We start from the raw sequence: 17,094 nt of genomic DNA, 5'->3' as shown, positions 1-17,094 counted from the left end.
AAGTCTGATCCTGTGTTCACTCTCCCAACAATGTTACTTTAAAAAAGAGACATAAAGAGCGGGAGTAACCCAACAGGTCAGGCAATATCTCTGGAGTACATAAATAACTGTTGTTTTAGGGTCAGGAACTTTCTCCTTTTGTAAACTATCATCTGCAGTTCCTTGTTTAAGAAGGAACTGCAGATGCTGGAAAATCGAAGGCACACAAAAATGCCAGAGAAACTCAGCGGGTGCAGCAGCATCTATGGAGCTTTGCCCATTTCCTTCGCTCCATAGATGATGCTGAGTTTCTCCAGCATTTTTGTGTTCCTTCTGCAGTTCCTTGTGTCTCTAAGCAATTTCATGTGTCTCTACTTTTAATTTAGCAGACTCAAATTAACTGGTTGCATCACATCATGGTTTGGTAGCTCGAATGCCCAGGAATGAAGAAGATTACAGAGAGTGGTTGGCAGACACTGCCCAGCCCATCATGGGTACTGACCTCCCCACCATTGAAGGGATCTATGAAGTGCTGCCTCAAAAAGGCAGCCAGCATCATCAAAGACCCACACCACCCTGGCCACGCTCTCATTTCTCTCCTACCATCAAAATCATGAGTGTACAAAATCATAAGAGGAACAGATTGGGTAATTGCACAGTTGTCTGCCCAGAGTCGGGGAAATTGAGAATCAGAGGACATAGGTTTAAGGTGAGGGGGGGGGAGATTTAATAGGAACCTGAGGTGTAACTCTTTTTACACAAAGAACGCCAACTGTGTGGAAGGAGCTTCTGAAGGAGGTAGTTCTGCAGGGCTATTGCAATGTTTAAGAAACATAGAAAAGTAGGTGCAGGACTAGGCCATTCAGCCCCTCAAGCCAGCACTGCCATTCAATATGATCATGGCTGATCATCTAAAACCAGAAGCCCGTTACTGCTTTTTTTTCCATATCCCTTGATTCCTTTAGCCCTAAGAGTTAAATCTAACTCTCTCTTGAAAACATCCAGTGAATTGGCCTCCACTGCCTTCTGTGGCAGAGAATTCCACTAATTCACAACTCTCTGGGTGAGAAAGCTTTTCTTCATCTCAGTCATAAATGGCCTACCCCTTATTCTTAAACTGTGAGCCCCGGTTCTGGACTCCCCCAATATCGGGAATATTTTTCCTGTATATTGCCTGTCCGATCCTTTAAGAATTTTATATGTTTCTATAAGATACCCTCTCATCCTTCTAAATTCCAGTGAATACAAGTCCAGTCAACCCATTCTTTCATCATATGTCAGCCCCGGGAATTAACCTTGTGAAACTACGCTGCTCTCCCTCAATAGCAGGAATGTCCTTCCTCAAATTAGGAACCAAAATTGCACACAATATTCCAGGTGCGGTCTCACCAGGGCCCTGTACAACTTTAGTAGGACCTCCTTGTTCCTAAACTCAAATCCTCTCGAAATGAAGGCCAAGTTAGGTTTCTACACTGCCTGCTGTACCTGCATGCTTACTTTCAGCGACTGATGTACAAGCACACCCAGGTCTTGTTGCACCTTCTCTTTTCCTAATCTGACACCATTCAGATAATAATCTGTCTTCCTGTTCTTCCCACCAAAGTGGATAACATCACATTTATCCACATTATACTGTATCTGTCATGCATCTGCCCAGTCACCCAACCTGTCCACGTCACCCTGCAGCCTCATAGCATCCTCCTTGCAGTTCACTCTGACACCCAGCTTTGTGTCATCAGAAAACTTGGGGATATCACATTTAATTCCCTTGTTAATATATATTGTAAATAATTGGGGTCCCTGCACCAAGCCTTACGCCACCCCACTAATCACTGCCTGCCATTCTGAAGAGGACCCGTTGATTCCTACTCTTTGCTTCCTTTCTGCCAACCAGTTCTCTGTCCATGTCAATACCCTACCCCCAATACCATGTGCTCTCATTTTGTACACTAATCTCTTTAGAGTGGATTTAGAAACATTTAGACAGGTACATAGATAGAATAGGTTTAAAGGGATATGGGGCTAAAGCAGACAGGTGGGACTAGGGTAGATGGGACATGTTGATCGGCGTAGCCAAATTGGGCAGAAAGACCTGTTTGTTTCCATGCTGTATGACTATGACTCATCAGGCAGTATGTACAGGAGTCTGAAAACTGTGACCTCCAAGTTTGAGAACAACTTCTTCCCAGCAATGACCAGGCTCTTGAACTCTGAACACAACACAACACTGACCTCAACTATGAACTTCTATGCTACTGTCTTTAGTTTGTGATGATGCAGCTGGTAGGTCAGGAGAAGCCAATGACCAGCACCACAAACTGGAAAGTACCGGAACCCTGGGCAGAGCTGCAGACCGAACCAGAGTCAAAGGAGAAACAGCTGTATCCCATTAGCTGTTAATGGATCAACTCACCTGCACCTCATTAGCCTTGCTTTTATAATCCAAGTGAGGATGAGCCAGGGGGTGGAAGAGAGAGGGCGTGTCAAGACCCTAGCACTAGGCCACACACTTGGAATAAATGGTTTACAGAAGCCAATTAACCTCCAAGTCTATGAGCTGTGAGTGGGAATGGAGCACCTGGAGAAAACCCATGCAGTCACAGGGAGAAGGTACAAACTCCACACAGACAACACCCGTAGTCAGGATCGAATGCAGGTAAGGCAGCAACTCTACCACTGTGGTGCCACTATACCTCCCTTGAACTGCCAGAGGAAGCTATTGAAGTGGATAAAATTATGACTTTTAAAAGGCATTTGGACAGGCATATGGACAGGAAGTGATGAGAGGAGTATGGGCCAAGTGCAGGATTGAACATGGGTCTCTGGAGCTGTAAGGCAGCAACTATCACTGTGCCAATGTTCTAAATCTCTGGGAACTATAAATTATCCAGGATTGGACTGAGTTCCTGGCAGCACCACAGTTAAATACCTAAACCAGTATTCATTGTGTTCAAATCCCACCAGGGCAGCTGAAGAATTTTCATTTAAGGAAACTAAAACAGCTAGTGTCAGTAATGTTGCCCACAAAAATTACTGGATTGCTGGTACAAACCCATCTGGATTGTTAACTAGTTCCAGGGAAGGGGTTTAAGCATCCCTGCCTTGTATGACCAATATGTAATTCCAGATCTACTGATAAAAATGACCCTTAACTGCCCTTTGAATTAACCCAGAAGGCCATTGAGCTTGGATGGAAATTAGAGATGGATTGTTAATTCCGGCTTGCCCAGTAACATCCAAATCCTAGTTATAAACTGAAGGAAAATACAAACTGTCCAGTTATAATAGCTTATAATGTTAATCGATAGTAAATTTGATTGATTGAAAAGTAGATTGAAAGATACAGCATGGAAACTGGCCCTTTGGCCCACCTAGCCTATGCTGACTATCAATCAAGAGTGGCGCAGTGGTCGAGTTGCAGCCTTACAGCACCACAGACACGAGTTCAATTCTGACTATGGGTGCTGTCTGTATGAAGTTTGTACGTTCTCCCTGTGACTGTGAGGTTGCAGATCTCCACGTACTCTAGTTTCCTTTCACACTCCAAAGAAGGTGGGTCTGTGGGTTAATTGGTTTTGGTAAAAATCGTAAATTGTCCCTAGTGTGTCAGACTAGTGTGATAAGCTGGGTGGCACACACTCAGAGTGAAAGATAGATCAACCATGATTGAATAGATGAACCAAAAGGCTTAATTCTGCTTCTGTGATTTACAAAGTGCAAACTCAGTACAGACAGCACTCGAGGTCAAGATTGAACCGGGCCTCGGTCTGTGAGGCAACAACTCTACTGGCTACGCTGCCATTACATTCTCTCCCCATATTCCCATCCCAGGTTCTACCACACCCCCCCCCCCCCCCCCCCCCCCCCCCCCCCCCCCCCACACATCACGGACAACTTTACTCTGTCTGATTACTGATTACCGTCCAGCATGTCCTTGGAGGACGGGAAGAAACCAGAGGAAACCCAAGTCATCGTGGGATGAAGCCATTTTCTCACAGAGACTCGGCGACAACGTGCAAACTCCGCACAGGGTCGAACCCGGGTCACTAAAGCTGTGAAACTACTGACTCGCCATTGTGCCACGCCCAGGACATTTTTTTAAACTAGAAGGACTTCTTTTTACTCGAAGGATTATTTTTTTTTTAATTCTAAGGACTTATTATAAATACTTTTTATAAAGACTTTTTTACTATAAGGACTCATTTTCTCAGAGACCCGGTGTCATTGTGCAAACTCTACACGGTCAGGATTGAACCCGGGTCACTACAGCTATGAAACTAATTAGTCTATAGTGTACAGTTGTGCTGTGCCCAGGTCTCTTTTTCTATACGAAAAGATGCCGGGTACGCAGGTCGATCCTTGCTGTTGGTGTCCAAGGTGGGTTGTCGTCCTATAAGCACCTTAAGTTGTTTGAGGGTCTGATCGCCTAATTTAATTAACGTTTTATTTTTAAAGCTTTAGTAATCTTTTAGTTATTTAAAAATTGTAAATATCTGAAAATCTAGTCTTTACCGTTTTAGAGGTTCTGTTATTGACATGTACCATCACAAAAAATAGCAAACCCCATTTTTTCACATAAGAATGCCAATGTAATTTATTTTCTTTCTAGGGATCATGGAAAAGGCAAATGCTCACAATCTTTTTCCCAGACCAGAAGATTGGAAAATTGGAGGGCATAAGATTAAGGTAAGAGGGAAGAGATTTAAGAGGGACCTTGGGTGCATCCTTTTCACTCGCATGGTAGTAGTGGCGCTGTTGAACGGCTGCGGCTCGCCTGCAGACTGTGTGTTTTTACTTTATTTTTGCTGGGTTTTTTTGTCTTGTTTAGTTACATTTTTGGTTATTAGGATGTGTTATGTGTGGGGGGGGGCTGAAACATGGTTTTCTGTCTCTCCCTTCGGGGGAATGCGACTCTTTCTGTCGTATCCCCCCCTTCTCTGCCTCCATCTGCGCTGAGGCCTAATGGCGGAGCTGGCGGCCTCCAACCTGCGACCGACCTTGAGGCTCCGGAGGCAGAGCCAGCTAGGACTCACCAACGCGAGGCTGGCCGTCTTCGAGCTGTGGCGGCGTTCGGGCGCTCCAGTGGCAGCGGCACGACTCGGGGCTGAGACGGCACTCCGGTGAGGGCGGCCCGGTGCGGGGCTGGGACGGCGCTCCGGTGAGGGCGGCCCGGCGCGGGGCTGAGACGGCGCTCCGGTGGCTGAGGCGGCCCGGTGCGGTGCTGAGATGGTGCTCCAGGTAGCTGAGGCGGCGTTCTGGCGGCGGCGACCTGAATCCGGGGCTCGGCCGCGGGCCAGTGGACGACATCGTCGGGAGCTCGCAGGTCACAGGCTGGTGCCTGTTTCCGGAGCTCCCGCGGCAACAGCTGTGTCCGCTGGACTGGAGGGCGGCAGCTTCGACCACCCCAGGCCGCGGAGCTTGAACCGGCCCATTCGCGGAGCTCAGTGAGCCGCGGGACTGACTTGCCATCGCCCGGTGGGGTAACGACATATCGCCTCAGCGCAGAGGGAGAATGAGGAGGGAAGAGACAGTAACCCTAAGATTTTTGCCTCCATCACAGTGAGGAGGTGCCTGGTGAACTCACTGTGGTGGATGTTAATTTGTGTTTATTGTGTGTTTTGTTGTTTATTATTATATGTATGGGGCTGCAGGCAACGACATTTTGTTCAGACCGAAAGGTCTGAATGACAAATAAAGGATCTAAGTCCGTACCTGGAATGACCTTTAGACTAGAGATACAGCACAGAAACAGGCCTTCCGGCTCACAGAGTCGGTGTCGACTAACAATCGCCCCATACATTATCACTATCCTACACACCAGAGACAATTTACATTTAACAGAGACCAATTAGCCTACAAACCTCTACGTCTTTGGGATGTGGGAGGAAATCGGAGCATCCAACGAAAACCCACGCAGTCACAGTGAGAACGTGATGTTATGTGCTTCTATCAGGCCCCCCTTCTGCCTCTGATGTTCCAGAGAAAACAATCCAAGTTTATCCAACCTTTCATTGTAGCTAATACTCTCTAATCTGGGCTGTATGGGACAACATGTAATATAAACTTGCCCCACACATCTCCTTTAAACTTTGCTCCTGTCACCTTAAAGCTATATCCTCTAGTCCTTGACATTTCCAACCTTGGAAAATGTTTCTGACCGTCTTCCCCTCTTTATGCCTTTTTTTTTAATGTACCAACCCAGGCAATGTGTTCCAGGTACCCACCTATGTGTGTAATAAAAATAAAAAAATAATTTTAATTTTTTTTTTAAACTTGCCCCACACAACTCCTTTACCACTCTGGTTGCCTTTCTGCCTATAAGTATGCCCTCTTGTCTTTGACTTTTTCACTCTGGGGGAAAACGTTTCTGACTATCTTATCTATGCCTCAGGATCTTAAAGTTCTATCCGGTCTTCCCTCAGCACCTGTCTCTGCAGAAAAAACAATCCAACCTCTTCTTGTATCTAATACCCTCTAATCCAGGCAGCATGGGACGAAGTTAAGGAAGATGACAGAGTACTGGAGTAACTCAGCGGTCAGGAAAGATCTCAGGAGTGAGTGCATCGGTGACATTTCGGGTCGGGATCCTTCTTCAGACTCGACCCGAAACGGTGCCTTTGCATGTTCTCTGGAGATGCTGAAGAAGGATCCCAACCGGAAATTTCGCTTCTCCATGTTCTCCTGAGATGCTGCCTGACCTGCTAAGTCAAGAGTGTTTTATTATCATATGTCCCAGATAGAACAATGACATTCTTATTTGCTACAGCACAACAGAATATGCAATCATAATAAATGATATAACAAAACCTCAGGAAAAAAGGAACAAACAATAACTATAATAATAATAATAGTTTATAGCTTATTTGTTGTCGTGTTTAATAGCCTGACGGCTGTAGGGAAGAAGCTGTTCCTGAAACTGGACGTTACAGTTCTCAGGCTCCTGTACCTTCTTCCCAGTGGCAGTGGTGAGATGAGTGTGTGGCCAGGATGGTGTGGGTCTTTGTCCACCAGCACTTTGTGTCTTCTTTTGTAAACCAGTATCTGCAGCTCCTTGTTTCTACATCTGAATTTGTCCATGGTGGATGTATCTCTATGTGGAGTTCTGGTCACTGTAATTAATTAAGTTTTTAAGTTAATGCAGATTACTGGAGGGTTTGACCAGGACGTCTGCTGTATCCCCGAGTGGTTTCTTGCCCTGTACACCCAGGCTTTTGTTCAAAAAAAGTTCCTGAAGTTCGGCAGCCTCGGAGCTCCCTGTTTCCAGTCTCCCAGCAGGCAGCCTGCCGCGAGAATTCCTGATACAGGGCATTCCACTGAAACCTGATCCCAGTCTCCAAATATAAACGACCGCAGGCAGGGACTGCACAGGGCACACGACAGATGTGAGCCGTGGCGGGCCGTGACTGCCCTCACTGCAGACCCCAACCGAGGACCGGCGAGGAGTGACCACGGAAAAGGAGTTGAGGGGGAGGGAGGTGGTGTGGGAGGATCTGGCGGAGGAGAATCGTCCACAAGATCCGCTGGTCGGCTGGACCTAAAGCTGCTTGTTGTCGGCAGTGGTGCTACACAGTGAAGGGGAGAGGTAATTCATTTTTTAAACTTGGCTTATTCATCAGCTCCCTGTAGCAGCCAGACACCAGCATGTCTCTAGCTTTCTTTGGATAGCAAAACTACAGACATTCACAAGGATGTTGCCGGGACCAGAGGGCTTTAGTTATATGTAGAGAATGGATAGTCTGTGGCTGTGTTTCTTTTCTCTGGAACGAAGGAAATGGGGAGGAGGGGTGACTTTATAGAGGTTTATAAAGTAATAATAAGACAGATGATTGCAGTCTTTTTTCCAAGTGTAGGGGAAACTAAAACCAGAGTGCTTAGATTCAAAGTGAGAGGGGAAAGACTTAAAGTGGTCACGATGAAGGATTTCACACAGAGGGTGGTGGGTGTTTGGAATGAGCTGCCAGAGGAGGTAGTTGAAGCAGATACTACAACCACATTTAAAAAAAGGTATATGGAAAGGAGAGATTCAGAGGGATTTTGGCTGTGCATGGGTAAATGGATAGGAAAGGTTTAGAGGGATAAGGGCCTGGTATGGACAAATGGATAGGAAAGGTTTAAAGGGATATGGGTCAGACATGAGCAAATGGGTTTAGTTCAGTGGAAACATGGTTGGCATGGGGTGAGTTGGGCAGAGGGGACCATTTCTGTGCTGTATGACTAAAATGGAGGGACGGGGAAAGGTTGGAGCTGGGGAGGTAGGTGATGAATAACAGTAACTGATTGAAGCAAATCTTAGGTCAGTTGGAGTGAGCATGTCCGACTGTCAGACCCAGAACTAAACCAGGCTCGAGCTGGGGAGAGAGTGCGGAAAAGAACTCGCCTCAGTGGCAGGAGTTTCCCACTTCCTTTGTGGTTCTTCCAGAGTTTTGGCATTTGCTGCCTGAACGCTGATGCAACAGGAACTTACAACAGGGATAAAGTCGAGATGGGGGAATGATTTGCGTCGACAATGTTCAGTGTGGCTAATTGGAGAGATGTTCCATAGCAGCCAGGTGCGAAATGCAGGTACAGCAAGTAAATAGAAAGATAAATGGAAAGGTGCGGATTGAAAGCAGGCAAGTCATCGATGTTCTCACTGATCACTGAGTGGTTGTTTGGATGCTGGGGTGTTTTGTGATGGTACGTCAAACTAGCAGCTCAAAGGTTTTCAAACTAGATTTAACCTTTTACAAAATGAGTTAAATTTGTTGACAATTTTTAATATTACAAAAAGATTTTTTTAATATTACAAAAAGATTAAAGTTTAACAAATAGTCAAAGTTTTGAGATTTTAATATTCCATAAAAAATATTAAAATGTAATGAATAGTTAAAACTTTTAGAATATTTAATGTAAATAAAAAATCACTAAAGTTAAACCTAAATGTATTAATTAAAAATTAGGTGGTTGGGGCGTTTAACATCTTAAGCAGCTTGTAGGTTTACGATCTGCCATAGACATCAATCGCAAAGAACAATCTGCATATTGGCACCTTTCCTGTCCACAAAACATGACCACTGAGATGTATTTGCATTGGAGGCAATTGGAAGAAGGTTGATATTGTGGAGGAAGGGGTTGACTCCTGAGGGAAGGTTGAGCTCATTGGAATTTGGAAGGGCGAGAGGTGATCTGGTTGAGGAGGATTGACGGGGCAGGTGCTGAGAAATGGATTTCAATGTAGTGGCTCAAAAGGATACGATAATGCCAATCTGTTCCACAGGAAATGGTGGATCTCTGGCATCTTCTTAATTGATCATCTGATTAAACGAGGAGTCTGCAAAACCAAAATCATCGAACAGTGCAACTGTATTGTGGGGTTATTGAATTTAGACTAAAAAAAAAAGGGAGAAAATGGGAGGAGGGGTGTGGAATGGGGAAAACGAGTCCAGAATTAATCTCATTGAAATGGTATTGGTTTATTAGCATCAAAGAGTCATGAACATAGAGCATGGAAACAGGCCCTTTGGTCCAACTCATCCATGCTGATCCAGATACCTTAACTAAGCTAGTTTTATTTTTGTATTTGGCCCATACCCCTCTAAACCTTTCCTCTCCGTGAACTTATGCACATTGTTTTCATATCTGCCTCCACTACCTCCTCTGACAGCTTGTTCCATACACCCAACTGCCTCTGTGTCGAAGGTGCCCCTTTGGTACAGTGAAAAACTTTGTGTTTAAGATGGAACTGCAGATGCTGGAAATCGAAGGTAGACATAATTGCTGGAGAAACATAGCGGGTGCAGCAGCAACTATGGAGCGAAGGAAATAGGTAACGTTTTGGGCCGAAACCCTTCTTCAGACTTCACAAAAACTTTGTATGTGTGTTATTCAAATATTATCATATCATACAGGTAGTGTAAAGTGAAAAACCAGAGTATGTAATATAATGTGACAGTTTATAGTGTTAGTTAGCAACAAAGTACAGATAACAAAAAAGTGTATGGTCTGCAATGAGGCAGGTTGGAAGATTTGGACTACACTCTTAGCATATGAGAGATCAAGATCAAGATACATTTAATTGTCATTTGGACCCCTTGACGTCCAAACGAAATGCCGTTTCTGCAGCCATACATTACAAACAAATAGACCCAAGACGCAACATAATTTACATAAACATCCATCACATCGCTGTGATGGAAGGCCAAATAAACTTATCTCTCCACTGCACTCTTTTCCCCCCCCCCCCTCTCCCCCCCCGATGTCAAAGTCAAAGCCCCCGGCTGGCGATGGCAATTGTCCCGCGGCCATTAAAGCCACGCCGGGTGGTGCGAGGTCGCACACCGGGTCTTGGTGTTAGAGCCCCTGGCGTGCGCTCGCAGAGTCCCGCGGCCATTCCAAGCCGCGCGGGGCGGTGATGTTAGGCCCCGCTCCAGGAGCTCTTCGACCCCGCAACTCGGGCGGGAGAAGTCGCCGTTGCGAGAGCCCTGAAAAGCGGTCTCCCTCCAGGGACCCGCGGGCTCCCGGTGCCGCCGTCCGCAGACCTGCAGTTGAAGCCTCCGACTCTCCAGTCGGGCCGCAGCAGCAGCAGCGCTCCTCCACCGCTCCACCCGCTCCGGACTCTGCCAGCTCCGCGACGGTGAGGTGAGTCGTCGGCACCAGAGTCCCCGGTCTCTTCCTGTTGGAGGCCGCTCCTCATTGCAGCCCCAACGATAACGTAGACCCGACGAGAAAAGGTCGGGTCTCCCGTGCAGGGAGAGATTTAAAAGTTTCTCCCTCCCTCCCACCCCCCCCCCCACCCCCCCCCCCCACACACACCCCAACAAAAAATAACAAAAACTACATAAAAACATTAGACAGAAAATAATAAAACGCGGACGGGCTGCAGAGGCCGCTGCTGACAGGAGTCGCGCCGCCCAACTGTAGATCAGTTCAGTAGTCTCATTACAGCATGGAAAAGACTGTTCCTGACTCTGGTGGTACATGCTTTCAAGATTTTGTACCTTCTGCACTATAAAGAGGGGATGACCAGAGTGAAAATAGCTCTTGTTTAAATTGGCTGCTTTCCTAAGGCAGAGTGAATTGTAGATGGAGTTGGTGGGAGGGAGACTGGTCTGTGTGATGGACTGGGCTACATCCACAATTCTCTGCATTTCTTATGATCTTGGGCAGAGTGGTTGCCAAAATAAGTTGATGAATTTTCATAGGATACCTTCTATGGTACAACTGCAAAAGTTGGTTAAAGTTGCTGGAGCCATGCAGAATTTCTATCATATTTTGAGGAAGTTAATGTGCATTCTTGTCCATGGCATCAATGTAGTCGGACCAGGACAAATGTTTGGTGATATTTACACCTTGGTACTTGAAGTTCCAGCATAATCAAGGATGAGTCGTACCCCGGTCACTCCCTCTTCTCCTCACTCCCATCAGGCAAGAGGTACAGAATTGTGAAAAAGCATACTTCCAGATTCAGGGGCATGTTCTTCCCAGCTGTTATCATGCAATTGAGCATCCAATCAACAACTGGAGAGTGGTCCTGAGCTACCAACTACCTCATTGGAGACCCTCAGACTATCTTTAATTGGACTTTATTGAACTTTATCTTACATTAAACTGTACTCCCTTTATCCTGAATCTGTACACTGTAGATGGCTTGATTGTAATGATGTATAGTATTTCCGCAGACTGGTTAGTATGTAACAAAATTGTTTTTCACTCGGTACACGTGACAGTAATAAACTAAACTAAATTAAAGATCTCAACCATCTCTACTTTTGCACCATTGGTTCTGACTGTGTAGCATACACCACCCCACTTCTGAAAATGATGGGCTTGAGAGGCTGTACAAAAACAGAAAACGTTGAAAATTGCACAGCATCTGCACACAGAGAAACAGTAACTATTCGAACCTGCAAGCGATCATCAGAACTAGTGACAGTCAGATTTAGGTTTAGGTTTATTATTGTCACGTGTACTGTGAAATCTTTTGTTTTGCAAGCTATCTACCAGGGCAATTAAATCAGATAATACCATACATGAATACAATCAAGCCAAACTCAAGTACAATAGGTAGAGCAAAGGGGAAGATAATGAGTGCAGAATAGAGTTTGCAGAATTGTAGAGAACCCGTTCCAGTGACAAAGTCCAATATCTGCAATGGGGTAGAGATTAATTGGACAGTACCCTATATGATGGAAGGACTATTCAGAAGACTGATAGCAGAAGGGAAGAAGCTGTTCCTGAATCTGGTGGTGTGTGCTTTCAAGCTTCTGCTGTGTAGGAGTGGAGAGCAGTAATAACTGGGAAAGGTCTTTATTATGTTGGCTGCTTAGCCGAGGGGGGGGGGGGGATGGAGGATGGAAATCTCATTGAAACTTACCGAATAATGGAAGGCTTGGATAGAGTGGATATGGAGAGGATGTTTCCACTAGTGGGAGAATCTTGCACCAGAAGGCACAGCCTCAGAATAAGAGGACGTAATTTAGTAAGGAAATGAGGAGGAATTTCTTTAGCCAGAGGGTGGTGAGTCTGTGGAATCCATTGCCATAGACGAAGGTGGAGGCCAAGTCATTGGGTACTTTTAATGTGGAGATTGACTAGGTTCTTTATTAGAAAATATGTCAAAGGCTATGGTAAGAAGGCAGAAAATGTGAGGGAAAGATAGATCAGCCACGATTGAATGGTGGTGTAGACTAGATGGGCCAAATGGCCTAATTCTGGTCCTATGATTTATAAACACCCAATTCGTGGGTGTTGGATTGAGTTATTTCACCCCAGTGGTTCAAGGGCAATTGTTCAATGTATTTGGGCTCATTGTGGGCATGGTCACAATTTACCAGTTCGCAGCTATATCCAATTATACTGTGGGGCTTTGGAAAGATAACAAAGTAATTTAGTTTGGGGATATAACATAGAAACAGGTCCTTCGACCCACTGTGTCAACGCCAACCATCAATCACTCGGTCACATGAGTCGGAAGAAGGGCCCTGACCCGAAACATCACCTATCCATGTTTCCCAAGGATGCTGCCTGACCCGCTGAGATACTCCAGCACTTTGTTTTTCTTTTGTAAACCAGCATCTACAGTTCCATGTTTCTACAACCTAGTTCTCTGGTATCCCACTTTCACATCCATGTACAGGCCGAGTAACCTACAGACCTGCACGTCTTTGAGACATGGGAGGAAACCCAGGCTCTCAAGGGAGAATGTGCAAATTTCACACAGACAGCACCTGTAGTCAGGATCAAACCCGGGTCTCTGGTGCTGTGAGACAGTGACTCGACAGCGGTCCTACTGTGCCAGCCTCTGGTCGCTCTGTCCCAAACACATGTGAATTGGTAGGTTAGTTGGCCACTGTTAGTTTCCCCTAAAGTTTAGGAGAGTGGTAGAATCAGGGGGGGGGGGGAAACTGATGAAAATTGTGGGGAGGATGGCCAAGAAGGCTTTCGGCACATTGGCCTTCATCAGACAATGCGCTTCAGTATAGAAGTTAGGATGTTATGTTACAGTTGTTCAAGACCTTGGTGAGGCCACATTTGGAGTTCTGTGTTTAGTTTTAGTCACCCTGAGATGTTTAGGAAGGAACTGCAGATGCTGGTTTAAACCAAAGATAGACACAAGGAGCTAGAGTAACTCAGCAGGTCAGGCAGCATCTCTGGAGAGAAGGAATGGGTAAAGTTGAATTACTCCAACATTATGTGTCTAACGATAGGCAAGATACTGTTAAGCCGGAAAGAGTGCAGAGAAAATCTACGAGGATGTTGTTAAGACTTGAGGGCCCGAGGTAGAGGTTGAGCAGGCTATATTCATTGGAGCAAAGGAGCATGAGGGGTGATCCTGTAGAGATGCATACGATCGTGAGGGGAGCAAATTGGGTAGATGCACAATCTTTTACCAGAGTAGGGAAATCAAAAACCAGAGGGCATAGGTTTAAGGTGAGAGGGGAAAGATTTGATAAGAACCCGACCGGCAAGATTTTCACAGAAAGATTTTCACAGGTGGGTATATGGAATGAGCTGCCAGAGAAGATATGTGTAAGAAGGGACTGTAGATGCCTGTTTACACTGAGGATAGACACAAAGAGCCTGAGTAACTCAGCAGGACAGGTAGCATCTCTGGAGAGAAGGAATGGATGACATTTCTTCAGACTGAAGAAGGGTCTCGACCTGAAACGTCACCCATTCCTTCACTCCGGAGATGGTGCCCATCCCGCTGAGTTACTCCAGTTCTTTGTGTCTATCTGCCAGAGAAGGTAGTATGCAGGTACTATAACAACATTTAAAAGACATTTGGACAGGTACATAGAAAGGAAATGTTTGGAGGGATATGGGCCAACTGCGGGCAGATGGGACTAGCATTGCAGTGGGCAAGTTGGGCCAAAGGGCCTGTTCCCACTCTCTATGACTCTGACAACATTTAAAAGGCATTTGTACAGGTACATAGAGAGAAATGGTTTAGGCAGATATGGGCCAAATGCGGACAGATGGGACTAGACCAAGATGGGGCATCTTGGTCGACCTGGGAAAATTGGGCCAAATGGCCTGTCTCCATGCTGTATGACTCCAATAAGATGTGATCAGTGTAAATGACTCCTCGATGTAGAGACTAATGGCAGGAGTCCATTTTGAGAGTCGGTAGACGGTCCATAGCAGATACTGAATGTGCTTGAAATACATCCTCGGAAGTCCAGTAATGGATACAGTTCTCTGGGTCATTGGCAAGTAGCTCAGAGTGATAACCGCCAATTCCAACGGCTATTTTGTGCATCTGCATGTTCCTACTGTACGTTATCAGATGCTTAACATCTGCGACCTTACTGAGCGCACACACACAGGTCAATGTTGATGGTGAGAGGCTGTGTGATGTCAAGGCTATTTTTGACGCACTCACACAGTGTTGAGGTATCCATCATTCCCTGGCCAGAGCTGCAGGGAGAGATTGGGCAGGCTCAGACGTCCTGAAGCATAGCCATCCGAAGGGGGAGGGGATGCGATGGGAGCGGTCGACACCCCCCCTTTTTTTCCAGCAAAAAATAATCCAGAGTGAGAGGGGGGTAGAGGGAGGTGGGGGGGGGGTAGAAGGAGGTGTGGGGGGGGGGGGGGGGGGGGGGTGGGGGGGGGGTGGTGGGGGGAGGTAAGGGAGGGGAGGTGGGGGGTAGGGTGGGAGGTAAGGGAGGGGGGAGGGGAGGGGGGGGGTGATGGGAGGAGTGAGAGAGGGAGGAGGGGGGGGGGGGGGGGGGGAGAGGGGGGGGGGGGGGGGGGGGGAGGAGACCCAAGCCAAGGCGCGAGTGAGTGTCGACCAACGGAGCGCCGGTTGGGCCGAAGCAGTCTTTAGCTATGATCTTTGGTCTTCAGTCAACAGGGCGACATTTGGACAACGGGGAGAGGAGGGAGGGCTGGGAAGTGACGTCAGTCACAGCACGAGCAGACGGCAGGCAGGCAGATCCATTGTCATGTCATCAGCGAAAAACAGGCGTTTTGATCTCAAAGTTTGATAGGATTTGTGAACATTTTTATTAATAACTCAAGAAATAAAGCATAACTCAAGAATAAAGCATAAAATTTTCAGGTAAGCCGATTTCGGACTCCAGGGGGTAAATGTCTACCAGAATATGTAAAAGAATTTCCATTAACGCGTTGTTTTTTTGAGAAGATGTGAAAACACACAAACAAATAAATACACACACACACACACACACACACACACACACACACACACACACACACACACACACACACACACATCCAAGATCAGAGTTTTATAGTTATAAGAATATGATTGAATCAAAATCAAGAATTATAAATTCACATTTCAAAAATGGTTTCACACATATTTGAGAATACATGAGGTTGCATGTGAAATACCGATTTTCAAAAATCCAGTTTCTGTGTAGTACGTTCTATTGCATTTATGTGAGAAATACCGATTTCCCCAACATAATACTGATTTTCAACCATCAAAATACGGAAATGCTGGGTGAAGCTTGGCAGCTCTGCAATTATTCACAATCACATGTGTTTGAGAATTCAAAATGTGATTCATGATCTAGTTTATGAATCATCATGGAACTAGAAATTGTTATAATAGTATGACAGTAAAATAGGTTAGTTCAAAAGCGATCATAGTAATGTAAATACACCATTCAGTTTGACTTCAATGTTCATGATGGAAATTGAAGTCAAACTAAATGTTGTATTCGCATCACTATTCCATGTTGAAATTGATGTGAAGTTGTTAGGTCAGGAGGACCATTAAAGATGCACTGCACACACTAACACAGTCGAACAGTAACAGGCAATCAAATCAACACACAAAACATTTTCGAAAAAAAGGTTTTCTCTACCGCAAATACTTACACTATTATATTTGCAGTTTTTGCATGTTCCTATATAACATTTTACATATCATTTTACAACAGTACAACTTGATTATTAAAACAAGGACAACTTCAATTCTTGATTTTTTAAAATCTATACAACAATGACCCCAATCATCCTATTCCACCCACATTACTCTTCTCAACCAAAATTATTTCTGAAATATTGGTCATAGATTTGGTGCAAAAATGCTTCAAAATAAGGCTCAGGATGCACCAGAGAGCATCTAAAACCCCAGAGCTTCCAGGGCCCTTAAGCGAGCCCTGGACCCCGGCCGTGAGGGACTTCGAGCTTCGCACTCATGATGTGCGCTGCGCTCAGATTATTTCATATAACATTTTTGTAATCCTGTCTTGCCACCCCCCTTTTTGAAAAGTTTTGTACGGGCCTGTAAATGGTGTGTAGGAAGGAACTGCAGATGCTGGTTTATACCGAAGATCGACACAAAATTTAATACTAACTCACCGGGTCAGGCAGCATCTCTGGAGAAACAGGATGGGTGATGTTTAAAGGTTCCAACCCGAAATGTCACCTAATCCATGTTCCCCTGTGATGCTGCCTGACCCACTGAGTTACTCCAGCATTTCGTACCCTTTTGTGTTATTAACCAGCAACTGCAGTTCTTTGTTTCTACAAGTGAGGACCTTATTCCTTCGAGTGTAGGAGGCTGAGGTGTGGCAGAATCCCGGGTACGATCCTGACTATGGGTTCTGTCAGTACTGAGTGTGCACATTTTCCCTGTGACTGCATGGGTTTTCTCCGGGT

The 17,094-nt window shown here is 45.6% G+C and overlaps 1 protein-coding gene across 1 annotated transcript in view; it reads left to right on the top strand.

Annotated features, from left to right (window-relative positions):
• Positions 1 to 4,474: 4,474 nt before the first annotated feature.
• palld (palladin, cytoskeletal associated protein) overlaps positions 4,475 to 17,094 on the top strand; it is a 241,572-nt gene continuing 228,952 nt past the window's right edge. The window contains 1 exon segment of the mRNA XM_055632345.1: positions 4,475 to 4,665. Coding sequence (XP_055488320.1) covers positions 4,607 to 4,665 — 59 coding nt within the window. The 5' untranslated portion in view covers positions 4,475 to 4,606.

The sequence above is a fragment of the Leucoraja erinacea genome, chromosome 3 (assembly GCF_028641065.1).
Source record: "Leucoraja erinacea ecotype New England chromosome 3, Leri_hhj_1, whole genome shotgun sequence".
Classification (NCBI taxonomy): Eukaryota; Metazoa; Chordata; class Chondrichthyes; order Rajiformes; family Rajidae; genus Leucoraja; species Leucoraja erinaceus.
Note: the sequence above shows the minus strand (reverse complement) of the source record. Positions and strands in the feature narration are given on the sequence as shown.